This window comes from Anabas testudineus, chromosome 10 (genome assembly GCF_900324465.2).
Source record: "Anabas testudineus chromosome 10, fAnaTes1.2, whole genome shotgun sequence".
Classification (NCBI taxonomy): domain Eukaryota; kingdom Metazoa; phylum Chordata; class Actinopteri; order Anabantiformes; family Anabantidae; genus Anabas; species Anabas testudineus.
Genome location: NC_046619.1, coordinates 15345271 through 15357217, shown reverse-complemented (window position 1 = coordinate 15357217; position 11947 = coordinate 15345271). Strand labels below are relative to the sequence as shown.

The 11947-nt window shown below is 39.7% G+C and overlaps 2 protein-coding genes across 3 annotated transcripts; both read left to right on the top strand.

Moving 5' to 3' along the window:
• The first annotated feature begins 626 nt into the window (after positions 1–626).
• On the top strand, positions 627–7152 carry tspan7 (tetraspanin 7). The gene is made up of 8 exons (XM_026358620.1): positions 627–851; positions 3890–4078; positions 4159–4233; positions 4322–4417; positions 4787–4942; positions 5103–5186; positions 6178–6262; positions 6445–7152. Exons 1-7 carry the CDS (start codon positions 765–767, stop codon positions 6244–6246), a joined length of 756 nt encoding a protein of 251 aa, XP_026214405.1. The 5' UTR covers positions 627–764; the 3' UTR covers positions 6247–6262; positions 6445–7152.
• Positions 7153–7678: 526 nt separating this feature from the next.
• mid1ip1l (MID1 interacting protein 1, like) lies at positions 7679–10199 on the top strand. 2 transcript variants are annotated; one of them, XM_026358581.1, is made up of 2 exons: positions 7679–7794; positions 8895–10199. In XM_026358581.1, the coding sequence occupies exon 2, from the start codon at positions 8947–8949 to the stop codon at positions 9457–9459; it is 513 nt and encodes a 170-aa protein (XP_026214366.1). In that variant the 5' UTR covers positions 7679–7794; positions 8895–8946; the 3' UTR covers positions 9460–10199. The 2 variants fall into 2 exon arrangements, with proteins under 2 accessions (XP_026214366.1, XP_026214365.1); XM_026358580.1 differs by lacking the exon at positions 7679–7794 and adding an exon at positions 8364–8516.
• Positions 10200–11947: the final 1748 nt, after the last annotated feature.

The window sequence follows — 11947 nt, the reverse complement described above, 5'->3', positions numbered from 1 at the left end:
TACCTTGTACTTATTTGCCTCTAATTAACAATAATGTGTGTGTTTTTATTTGATTTATAAATGTTTATAATGATTTCATAACTTGCCATATATTTGTTATTCATATCTTATATTTTTTAGATTTGTGGCACATGAACTCAGTTTAATGGGTTTAGTTTTAGCACTTTGTGACACGCTGGTGAAAGGCGCTTAATAAAATAAAAAGTCTTGTTATTACCTCAGATTTATGCAGTGACAGAAGAGAAAATACAGATAAAATAAACTGAATATAAGTACATTTTAACGATGATTTGATTTTAAATGCAGGACTTGAGTGATTAACCTAATCTGCTGATTATATTATTTGTTTGACCAGTGTAATTTCACCATAAATGTTGAATTGCATGATTCCTCACAGTATCTAGCTATAAGTAAAATGGCTACAGCTATGAAAAAATACAAAACATCCACTTTGCACCCAACTTATTTTGGATATTTATTTATCTGTTTAGTTAGTGAGTATTTTGTTTTCTAGCCCACATGGTCTGTTTATTATCATCTGCAGTGGGCCGGTTGTGTGTCAGGTTGGTGTTTTATTTTGAAATCCGTGCCTCAGGCTCCTTTCTCCACGTCGCTGCTGTTTATCCTTCAGGAAAGCGAATCTGAGCTGGTGACGACACTTCCCCCTCTCTCCTTGGATTTATCCTGAAGTTTTCTCCCCTCTGTCCCCTCTCGGGTGCTGTGAAGTGAACTTTTCTGTCTCGTTTTAACTTAAAACCAGCAGCATGTCGCCGTCCTCCCGGCGGCTTCAGACGAAGCCGGTGATCACCTGCCTGAAGACGTTCCTCATCTCCTACAGCCTCATATTCTGGGTGAGTTGTCACGTTAGCGGGGGACAAAAGCTAAACGAGCCACAATGGGCTAAAAGGGCTAACTAACGTGACACCAGCCCCTCGAATCGCGACAGGAAAACACGTCCACAAGTCAAAGTGCAGCCTGTTTGGTGTAGTTAGATAAATATTCAGATAAATAGTTGGATAGTTAACGACAAAGAGCCACTTGTTGAGAAAGACACCGACCGTTAGAGACGCTGTTGGTTCAGCTGCTCCGGGGAGAAAAGCATCAACCGCTCGGTGTCCAGAAAACTGGTCGAAAACCCTTCTGCTAGCTTATTTAGTGGATAATATAGTTATTACAAGTTATATTTATATGGTAGGTTTAACTTTCTCGGTCTCGTTTTACAGTCCAACGTAATTCTGCGTAGATGAACGTAAAACAGCAACTGTTGGTGTTAGCCGATTCATCGATTGGCTTCATATACAGTTATGTTAAAATGTTAAAATGTAAGTATAATTTATTTCGGATGAAGTTAGTCATTTGGTAGTTTAAACAACAGGAGTCATCCAAAATTAAAGATATTCCTCTTAAAATTACAACAATTAATATATAATACATTTCTAGCTGCAAAAGTTACTCGATTAATCGATTGATGAGCAATGGATATTATTTAGATTGTGTTGTTGTTGTTGTTGTTTTCATTTGCTTAATGTTTAAACAGTATAAATCCAAAAAGATATTTGGTTCTGCAACGACGTGTTGATTATTTAACTTGGGATCATTTGATTTAATATTTGGCCCAGTGTTTGGTCAATAAAATGTAAGAAACTGACTAGTTAATTAATTATTTTAATGTTTTTGTAAAAGATTTTTTCTTGATTTGCTTATTTATATGGTCTGTGAGATGTCAGGAGAAGTGCAGATGTTCACTTTAGAGGTGCTACATTTAACTAGTTGATTAATTGACACAAACATTTCACAGTGTAATGTAATATATTACTTTTTTTTTCTGGTGCCTAATTGTTTGGACTATGTAATGTCAGATATAGTCGAAACCTATAGATAATAAGTTTAGAGCCGTGATGTTAGTTGTTAGATAATCAAAAAGTCAATCATCAGAAAATTAATTATCAAATATGTTGATAACTGAATTATGTATTTGCTCATTTTTAAGCAACTTCTGCTTTGTTCCAGTTTCTTAAATAACGTTATACTTTTTATTATCTTTGTTTTTGTCTTTCTTATTTGTTTGTGGATATGGTAAGCCAATTTTTGCTATTAATCTTATATAAAAAAAAACATTGGCTAATTGAGATTATAATCATCACATAGATTTGGAAAATAGTAATAGCAGGAAAATAATCACTGATTGCAGCCCTGATTCAGTTTACTCTCATTAAAGACAAAAAACAATAAAGAATGCATTCATACAAACTAATGTCCCGTAAAGCTACTGTTTTGAATTAGCGTGTTGGGGTACTAATTGTAGGGAAAACAGCTATTTGTTTTAAATAAATCTATAAAATAAATCAACATTTCTTATTCATCAAGTATTTCTGATTGTAAACTTTACTCACCATATACATGTATGTTGAATTGAATGCTTGAGAACATCTAATCTTGCAAACATCACATCTTCAGTGCACAGCTCTGAAACTAGGTCAAAACATCTCTATTGCATGACATTATTTTTTGCATGCAGTATCTTCAAGTTTTGTGATCATTTTCAAGTTACATTATCAGACATTTGCTTGTTCTACTTTCTCAGATGTGAGGATTTAGTGTAGGCTTTCAACCAACCTTTAATCTGATGGTTATTTTCTCTAGTAGTTGATGCATCATTTAGTCTTCAGGTGTTCAAATACACTACATATCCTTTTCGTTTCCTCTAGTCAGGTGACATCTTTAGATGTCTTTTGACCAAGACCAACTGCAGATATTTAGGTTTTTGTCACATAATACAAAGAAAATGCTCCTAATTTAAGATTTAGATTTCTTCTTACTATTAAATTCTTGTCTTGTATTCTAGACAATAAATAATTGTCTGTTGATTGACATGTAAATGATGATCATAATTGCCATTTGCAGTTACTTGCAGAGAAAATCTAAACAATAAGCACATCTTCAGATACGAATGAGCACTTATCGTGGTTCTCATTGTTAATCTTTGTACCGAGCAAACAGCCTCCTCGGGCGGCTGCTGCTACTGCTGACACAAAGTTCAGGTCAGTGCTTTTATCTGACAATTTATCGCTCTTGGCTGGTTGAGCTCCCCTCAGGCTAATGACTTGTGTGGCCAGTGTTAGAGGAAAATATGCTGAGATGATTGAACCACAGTCTGAGGCTGGTGGTGTGTCACAGGTGTGTTTTTGCTAAAATGTTGACAAGCATTAAATACGTAATCTGCATATAAACCATGCATCTTCCAACTGACACAAGCAGAAGAAGACTGTGTCAAATTTATCGTGATTGTTTGCAGTGTTACAGGCTATATCCTGTTTTCCACCTCATGTCTCAGAGCTTCATTACCCTCCTAATACTCATCTGTTTCCCCTCATCTGCATTCCCTCCCCTGAGAGCAGTGTAGATTTAGTAAAGGAAATCAATAAAGGAAATTGTATTTTTGCTGGATTCGGCCCATTATAGTTCTTAATTAAAAGGATTCCTGATATTTGCAAGATTCAGGGACCATCACTGTCTGACTAGCTACATATACATGTTTTCTGCCACATATTAAGCTATGTACAGATGTTTCCACTAAAAGTGACTGGAGGCTGGCTAGTTTTGACTTGGGTTTCATTTAGAACAGAAATTTGCATATTTTCATGGATTGGATCTATAAAATGTCAGCAAAAATAATTAAAAACGGCCATGATAAGTTCCCAGAGCCCAATATGGTCACTTTCAATATCTTGTTTTGTCTGACGAGTAGTCCTAAGTTCTAAGATGTTAAATTGGCTGTCATGTAACACCTCAAAGGTTTTGAGCCTTTAATCTTGCGTTTTGTGTCAGGCACAGCCCCAACAATCCTTATCTTTCTGCTGGAGCTGACTCGCCCTGCTGTCTCCTTCAGTTCACAGGTGTGATCCTGCTGGCCGTCGGGGTATGGGGAAAGGTGAGCCTGGAGGCTTATCTCTCGCTGGCTTCTGAGGACAGCACCAATGCCCCATATGTCCTCATTGGGACTGGAGCCACCATCGTTATTTTTGGGTTGTTCGGTTGCTTTGCTACATGCCGCGGCAGCCCATGGATGCTCAAACTGGTCAGTGAAGAAGCAGTGACTGTAGATATTCCTGTCATGTCTCACACTGTGTAACTGACTTTCTGGATTTGTTTCTTCAGTATGCCATGTTTCTGACCTTGGTGTTCCTGGCTGAGCTTGTGGCTGGTGTCTCAGGCTTTATCTTCAGACATGAGGTGAATTAGCAGTGCACAGTAAAACATTTTCAAAATGGGTCACAGCAGCTCAAAAAAGATATAATCTACTTTGTTTTCAATTCACCAGATCAAGGACAAATTTGGCGTTGCCTTTGAAAAAGCTGTGAGCTCCTACAATAGCACCGACAGCAACAGCGCTGTAGTTGACAGCATCCAGAGGACTGTAAGTGGACGGTTTTTCATTGCACTAATGGTGTCGATCTTATCTGACTTTGTGTTTAACTGTACAAGCCAAATAACCCGTGTTTATATAAGCACATTTTAGCCCCACACTGAACCACAGGGAGCAGATAAGCCGTCCAGCACTGCTCTCTGCGGGTTTAAACTTTAAAGCAAGTAGCTCTCCCCACTGCAGGTGTTTTCCCAAGAGGTGATCTAAACATCTGCTGTGGCATTGTTTGCACTGAACCGCGAAATGCAATAACTAACTTCTTTTAAATCATTAAAAACACTTTCTGACCAACTTGTCTGTTGTGTCTAGAGGTTTGGTACAAATTTGTATTTAGTTTGTTGTCGGTTGTTTTCCATGTAGTTGCATTGCTGCGGGGTGAAAAACTACACAGACTGGGGCGACACAGCTTACTTTAAATCTAATGGCATCCCTGTCAGCTGCTGTAAAGACAACGCCAAGTGCTCACCGGAGACCTTGAAAGACCTCATCAAGGCTAGGGATGAGGTGTACACAGTGGTGAGTTAACTCCCTGCACCTCCACTAAATATTGAGTAGCTGCACATCAGTCATATTGTAAGTACATATAAGCATGTTTTGGCAGTACACAGGATCATTCAGTTATTGTATAAAGAAGCCCGTTAATGGGCTCAGTTAATGTTTGTTTTCTTGTGTTTAGGCCTGCTTTACACTGGTAACCAGTGTTATGGAGGCCAACCTGGGAATCATTGCGGGGATCTCTTTTGGGATTGCATTTTTCCAGGTACATCACACGTCATGAGATTGATCTAGATTAGATTATAGATATTTTGCATCAGAACAATAAAGACCTTTTTTTTTTTTTATTTAAGTTTAGTCACTTTTTTCACAACATCACTTTTTGTTTTTGTTTCTTTTGGTTCCTATTTGTTATGGAAAGTTGTTGCTTACACATTTTATTACTGAGGTCTCTGACATGACATGCATTGGTGCATTTACAGCAGTGTTTGTTAATGTGCACTGTTACTGTTAAATAAACCAATTAATAAAAGCACCAACCAGACACGTTATGAAAGAATATTTAGGGGTGTCACAGTGATCCAGTGTGTGTAGTATAAGAAGCATCTTCTCCTTTTCCACTGGAGCATTTGAGTCTTTCTTTCTATATTTATTTTTCCACTGCCACAAATTTGTACGAGTCACTATGTGTGCAACAATAACAAAACATTATTGTTGCACACATAGTGCTATAAATGGTCAAACACTCCACAGGGTATCTTTGAACTGGACCAGTGAATTATATTTACAATTCTCCACTTTTACTGTATAATATGTATGTCTCGTATGGTGCACCCACCCATGCAGATGAAGTGACTGAATTTGCTATCTGAGCAATTTCCTGTCTTTTAAAGAGGGAGTGGAGCAAAACAAAAATGACGACACCAACACATTTCTTTTGTCAGCCGTCACACTGACCAAAGTCCAAAGTTGAACCATATAGTGGCTGTGCAAAAATCTAATAATATTTACAGTAGGTTCAACTCTCACTGTTTTCACTTTGAAAAAGTGTTGTTTAGACAACAGAGTGTATCTCTGGAGTTATTTAAAACCGGTCTGAGCAGCAGTGCAGTCGCTTCATGAACTCCTTGACTTTGTTTTTTTTTTTTTGTTTGTTTTTTTTGTTTTGTTTTTTAGTTTTGTTTTTTTTTTCATTTTTTGGAGATGTGTCTTGACAAATCTGAAATGTATTTATTGTGAAACTTCTGTCACTTCAGCTCATTGGGATATTCCTGGCATGCTGTTTGTCTCGATACATAACCAACAACCAGTATGAGATGGTGTAATGGTGACTTTCCAAAGGTAAAGTTATTAAATGTTGGAGATGTGAATGATGCAGCCGCTTGTTGGGACACGATATCATGTTCACGTTTTTATTAAACACAAACTCTGCCACGCTTTTAACTGCAGCAGTCATTTTAATCATCTAATGTTCAAAGACAGTTTATTTTTTCTAACAACTTGTTTCCTGTCTGTGTTTGCAGGTTACTGATGTGCAGCTCCTGGTGCAAACGGAGTTAAATGAATCTCATGTGATTTTAATGTTGTGTTTGTGTCAGTTAATATCATTTTAGGGAGGGAAAAACACTCACTGCTTCTTCTTTTAGTCAATCTCAGAGTGGCAAACGTGCAGGGGAGTAAAGTATGAAATCAAAAAGGGACAACACCTAAGCATTGTTTGACCAAAGCAAAAAGGGACCCAGAAAGATTAGATATCATAATGTTACTTATGGGATTTAAGTAGGGATTTTTAGTTAACCACATATGTAATAAGAAAGATGTCTCTTTCATTTGAGTCAATTAATCATTTTGTCAACATTTCCATTACGTGTCTTTGTTTAATGCAGCTGCCTTTTTTTCTTTTGTAATTTTGCTAAAGTTAGTTTAGACAGTAAGCTGATAGATGCAGCACTAAGTGCATTTCTGTGTGTGAAACCCATTTAACCCAAAAGATGGATAAGATGGTGTCACCCTGAAATCGTGTGATTTATAGTAAGGACTTTTGAGTCGTTTGGAAAATGAGCCTTATTGTGTATAGGCCAGTATTGTTAAAAGCCTGTGTTCATTCATGTGTGCCAATTACAGCAACCAAGCCAACTTATTATCACAGTTTTCAGTGTTATATTGTAATTCTTTTGTGGATGCATGTGAAATACTTGAAAAAAATAAAATAAAGATACATTATCTACCAAGGGGTTTGCATGCAGATGAGGTCAAATATTGTGGTATTTTGACAGAACAACAGAACATTAATACATTCATGAGGGAGACAACCAAAACACAAGATACAAAAGGCACTTAGTCTTTCAATAAGCAGGATTTAATACATTTCTGCCTGCATTTAGAATCTAATGTTTTGTTTTGTTTTTTTGATGCAGTAATAAATATTAGCCCAAATTAAGTTATCACCACACAATGATATTGTGATATGTGAATATCTGAGGTTTGCCATGGCTTAGTGCACTCTTTAAGTCTTATTTCCCCTTAATACCACCAAAAGATAACTCATCTCTAAGCTGGTAAGTCGATGAAGGCAAAATAAATCTTTAAACTCAAGCCAGAATGAACTCGATGAACCAATGCCAGCTACCTGACTACTCACAGTGAATGTTTTACAAGGAAGGTTAAAATGGTATTAAAATATAAGGAGACCATTTTTTGCAGTCTGTCCTTCACAGGTGTGACTAATAACGTTAACGATGCTCCAACACTGCCACACCCCGCTGATAATTCACTGTATTTAAAACACCTGAGCTGCTCCTGCTGCAGTGTCCCGTCAGACTGTCTGCTGCTCTCTTCTCCCACATCTGCAGAAACCCCTGAAGACCTCAGCGGTAAGTGTTGGTGTCAGTCAGGTGGGGGCGTTTGGAAACTAAACTCTAGCTGTAAGAGCTGAGCTCATGTCGGTGTGATAAGTTTGTGCTCAGGTGTCTGGAGGTGGGGGTAAAAGCTTTAGGTGAAGTAACTGAGTGAGACCACAGGGAGGCGGTGCTCTGCAACAATCTGCTGCGGACACAGACCGAGGCTCATGCGGAAATAATAAATGTTCACTCCACGTCTGCTCGTGTGACCAGAGCGCCAAAGTTATAATTTTAAAGTGTTAGAATTAAAAACCAAACGCAACGTGCGTCCCGGTGACCGCGCATCTTGCATCACCTCTGCCCTCCGGCTTAAAACGGTGCGGGAAAAGATGAGAAGTAAATAGGGTGCAGCTAATTGCAGGCAAACACTGAACAAATACATTTGACTGGCAACTGTGATCTGGTGCCTCATTGGTCGTTTTCGGATCAGACGCTGTTGGGAGTCGGCCTCCATCCTCCCTGCTGCCCAATAAGCTCGGTAAAAATCTATATTCAGGGCGGACTTCATTTTTTTTTTCTCTTTCCATCCTAACCCGGCTGTCTGGTATAAAAGCAGGGTTCAGTTACCAGTCACTAAGGCGCATTTTCACTTTCCTCCTGGCTGACTGCATGGTGTGCTGATCCCTCCCCAAGAGTACTTTCTTTACCGAGCCAGCACGCCAAGAGACTTTCCTCAAGGTGCGTCGTGGGTTCAGGTCAGTCTGCATCCTTTATTTCTTCTAAAGAGAGCAGTAGGATTTCAGAAGCTGCGGAGTCAAGGTCGCATTGATGTGAATCTGTCTTTATATCTTAATGCGGCAAAATGACGGCGAGTGTCTGTGTAGTTAATAATCGAAGTTTATGCGTCTTTTTGTGCCAGAATCGGCTTATGCGTAAAGTAAGAGGAGAAAGGAGCTGCTCTGTTTCACATTTCCTGAAGCGCTGTGTGTGTGTGTGTGTGTGGCATGAACTGGTTGCCCTCTTCTCTGTGCTCAATGTGGTGTTTGAATTGCATCAGGCCTGCGTTTGTCAGTGTTGCGCACCCCGCCAGCATCTTCCTGAATCCTCAATGTTTCCTCTCTTCCCCCTCGCAGGATCAGCCTTAATAACCGCACCTGTAAACGAGCCAAACTAAAGCCTTCAAACATGATGCAGATCAGCAGCGACTCGGCCAGCAACAAGCACTCTCTGCTCAACGTGATGCACCGCTTCATAGCAGCTGCCAACAACATGGACGAGACCATCATGGTGCCGAGTCTGCTGCGAGACATGCCGCTGGAGGAGCAGGCGGCCGGCGAGGTGGAGACCAACAACAATAACGAACCGCAGTGTCACAACAAGCAGAGGGACATGTACGAGCACTACCTGCTGCTCAAGTCCATAAAGAACGACATGGAGTGGGGTATGTTGAAGAGGGAGATGAGCAGCAGCTCCACCTCCAGCTTCCTGGACATCCCTGTGACCAAGCAGGAGCAGCAGCAGCCGCCTCCACCGCAGCAGCACCAGGATCTTCTCCTGGAGGACAACTCGGACCTGGAGCATCAGTTTCACTATCACCTCAGGGGACTGTTCGGAGTTCTGTCCAAGCTCACAATGCAAGCAGACCACCTGACCAACAGATACAAGAGGGAAATCGGAGGAGGAAACTTCATGAGATAAAATTGCTGCTATAGATTTGCTCCCCACACCCCACCCCCACCTCCTGGACTGCTTAACTTGCACAGTGGGTTGTGTCGAGAAGGGGCCCCATCTCTTCTACTAGATCTGGATGGACAGTGACTTGACCAGGGCCACCACTTTGTGACTTCTCGCGCTCCTGTGTGGCGACACTCCAACTCCCCCACCCCCCCATATTTTGCCCCCGACCCACCAGACAGACCCGAAGCCAGTGATGCCTGCATATGTCCATCAGCTCCTGTTCGCAGTGGGTGACATTTCATGCTTGGTGGAGGTTTCTGGACCCTGTACCCAAGTCCAGATGAAGCACAGCTCTGGTTTACGCAGAAACTTCCCAGTCTCCATTTCAAACCTGAATTTGCCGCCAGATTGATGTTAGATTGTGAATAAAAGATTACTGACTGTAGGAGATATCGAATGCTGGTTATTCTGTCCCTCCTTTTTAAATATATTAAATTATTTTAATGCTGAGCTGATGGGCTCTCGGCTTCAGAGGTTTTTAAATCTTCCCAATTTGGTGTTACTGTAACATGGCGTGCCTTGACTTTTTGTATATCATGCCCTGTTCAGTTACCTGCCATTGTCTTTCCATTTAAATGGTTCATTAAGGTGTTGATGATGAAATGGCTCGTTTTTTTTTTTTTTTTTTCTCTTTGGACATTTCAAAATTTTATATTGATGCTGAAACACAGTAAAACTGAAATAAATAATTGGAAACTTTATTTTCTGACTTGTTTTCTTTTGTCACAGTTGACAGGATGTTAAATGTGTTCATGTCTCTTCCTGTTGTACCTCGTTTAGAAAAAAAACTGCAGGAATGTGTGATGCACTTTAACGTGCTGTAACATGGAAACTACATATGATTCACTTCCCTTTTTTATTATATATTGTAGAGGCAAGTTTTGCAGCTTTATGTAACTTTATAGTGTAAAGGGATTTACTGAGGAGTCACAAAGATATAAAGCTGTGTTGTAAAAGAGTCATGAAAGGTCATGGCTCTCCTCAATTTGTTAACCTTATGTCACTGTTTTATGCAAACAGACAGTTGTGATAGGAAAATGCACTTTAATAGACTATTCCTTAGTTGTTTGCCTTAAAGGTGTAGGTTAAATATATTTTTCTAACAGAATATAGATGTGATTCATCACTACTGCTAATCATACACTGCTAAAGTTAATTCCAACTATCTTTGGATTTGCAGAATTTTTAATCCTAACTTGGTAACAATGAATTTTGTGCAGACGGCTTGTTAAGAGAAATACTGTAACGCTTAAATGTGCAATCGTGCCTATGTTTGTCCCACACATTAAAAAATGTCAGCTTGTACCGAAGCCCTTCAGACCGCAACCTGTTTTTGTGGACACTTCCCACCTTTATCTACTAACCGTGCTGACGGTCACACAGTCCAGTAATCATCACAAACATTGGAGGGCCACAAAAAGGCTGTAAAGTGCAATGATAAGATGGTTTTTGGCAAGACAATAAACCTGATAAAAACACACACATACAGGAACTTTGATACATCTACAGGAGATTTGGACCATATAAGTCAGCTTTCCTGACTTATATTGAACATGATGGCAGTGCAGTATAAAGAAAACTATTTGATTAAATGTATATATACACTGTATTTTGCTTAAAGTGGTTGCCCCATCAGCTGCCATATCCATCCACAGGATCTCTGAAACCCTCCCCTTAGCAACAGCTCAACCAAGAGCAGCCAATCCAGTCGCAAAGGTTTCCCCCCCTTCTCTCCGATTCTCTCACAAAAAAGTCACAGCAGTGATTAAGAGATTGTAGTGATGAGGAAACGAGTGGAAGGCAGACATGAAGCGGCGCTCTTCTGACCAGCAGTAGCAAGTATGTCGAGGGCAGAGAGTTTGCATAAAATGTGCTGCGTGAACCCCGTGGTGCGAGGCTGTAGTCCTCCTCTGTTTCCACTCACAATGGGCCATACAAATAGCTGCAAATCAAAATGGCTGTGCTGGTCAGTGAGCCTCAGCTTACTCTGATAAACTGGGTCAACCAGGCTGGTGACAGCTGGCCAGACAGGCAACATGAATAGATTTTTTTTCTTTACAGCAAACTAATCTAAATATTTACTAGTGGTTTGATTAATTATTAGGACCATGGCTGTTATCTAACATTTTATAACAATACATAAGTGACTGTGAAAAGGGGTTGTTTTGTAGTGAGGAACCGACTGTAGCTTTACATCGAGCGATGTTTCATGTTCACAACCTGTTTCTGCTTGTTTCACTGCATGTGGCTACAAAAAAGGAACAATGTGGTTATTGCAGGTTTAAAGCAAAAGTAAAATATTTCAGGATACATGATAACATATCAATAACATCGTCTGTTACTGAACTAAAACCAGAGGTTAGCTCAACATAAGAATAGAAAATAAGGGACACATCTAACCTGGCTCTGTAAAAAAGAAACAAAAAATAAAACCTGTACAAAAAACAAA

Coding starts and splice junctions, on each gene's coding strand:
- tspan7 (XM_026358620.1), top strand. CDS start 765: ATGTCGCCGTCCTCCCGGCGGCTTCAGACGAAGCCGGTGATCACCTGC. Junction 4,079..4,158: donor GCCCATGGATGCTCAAACTG/GTCAGTGAAGAA, acceptor TTGTTTCTTCAG/TATGCCATGTTTCTGACCTT. Junction 4,418..4,786: donor TTGACAGCATCCAGAGGACT/GTAAGTGGACGG, acceptor TTTTCCATGTAG/TTGCATTGCTGCGGGGTGAA.
- mid1ip1l (XM_026358581.1), top strand. CDS start 8,947: ATGATGCAGATCAGCAGCGACTCGGCCAGCAACAAGCACTCTCTGCTC.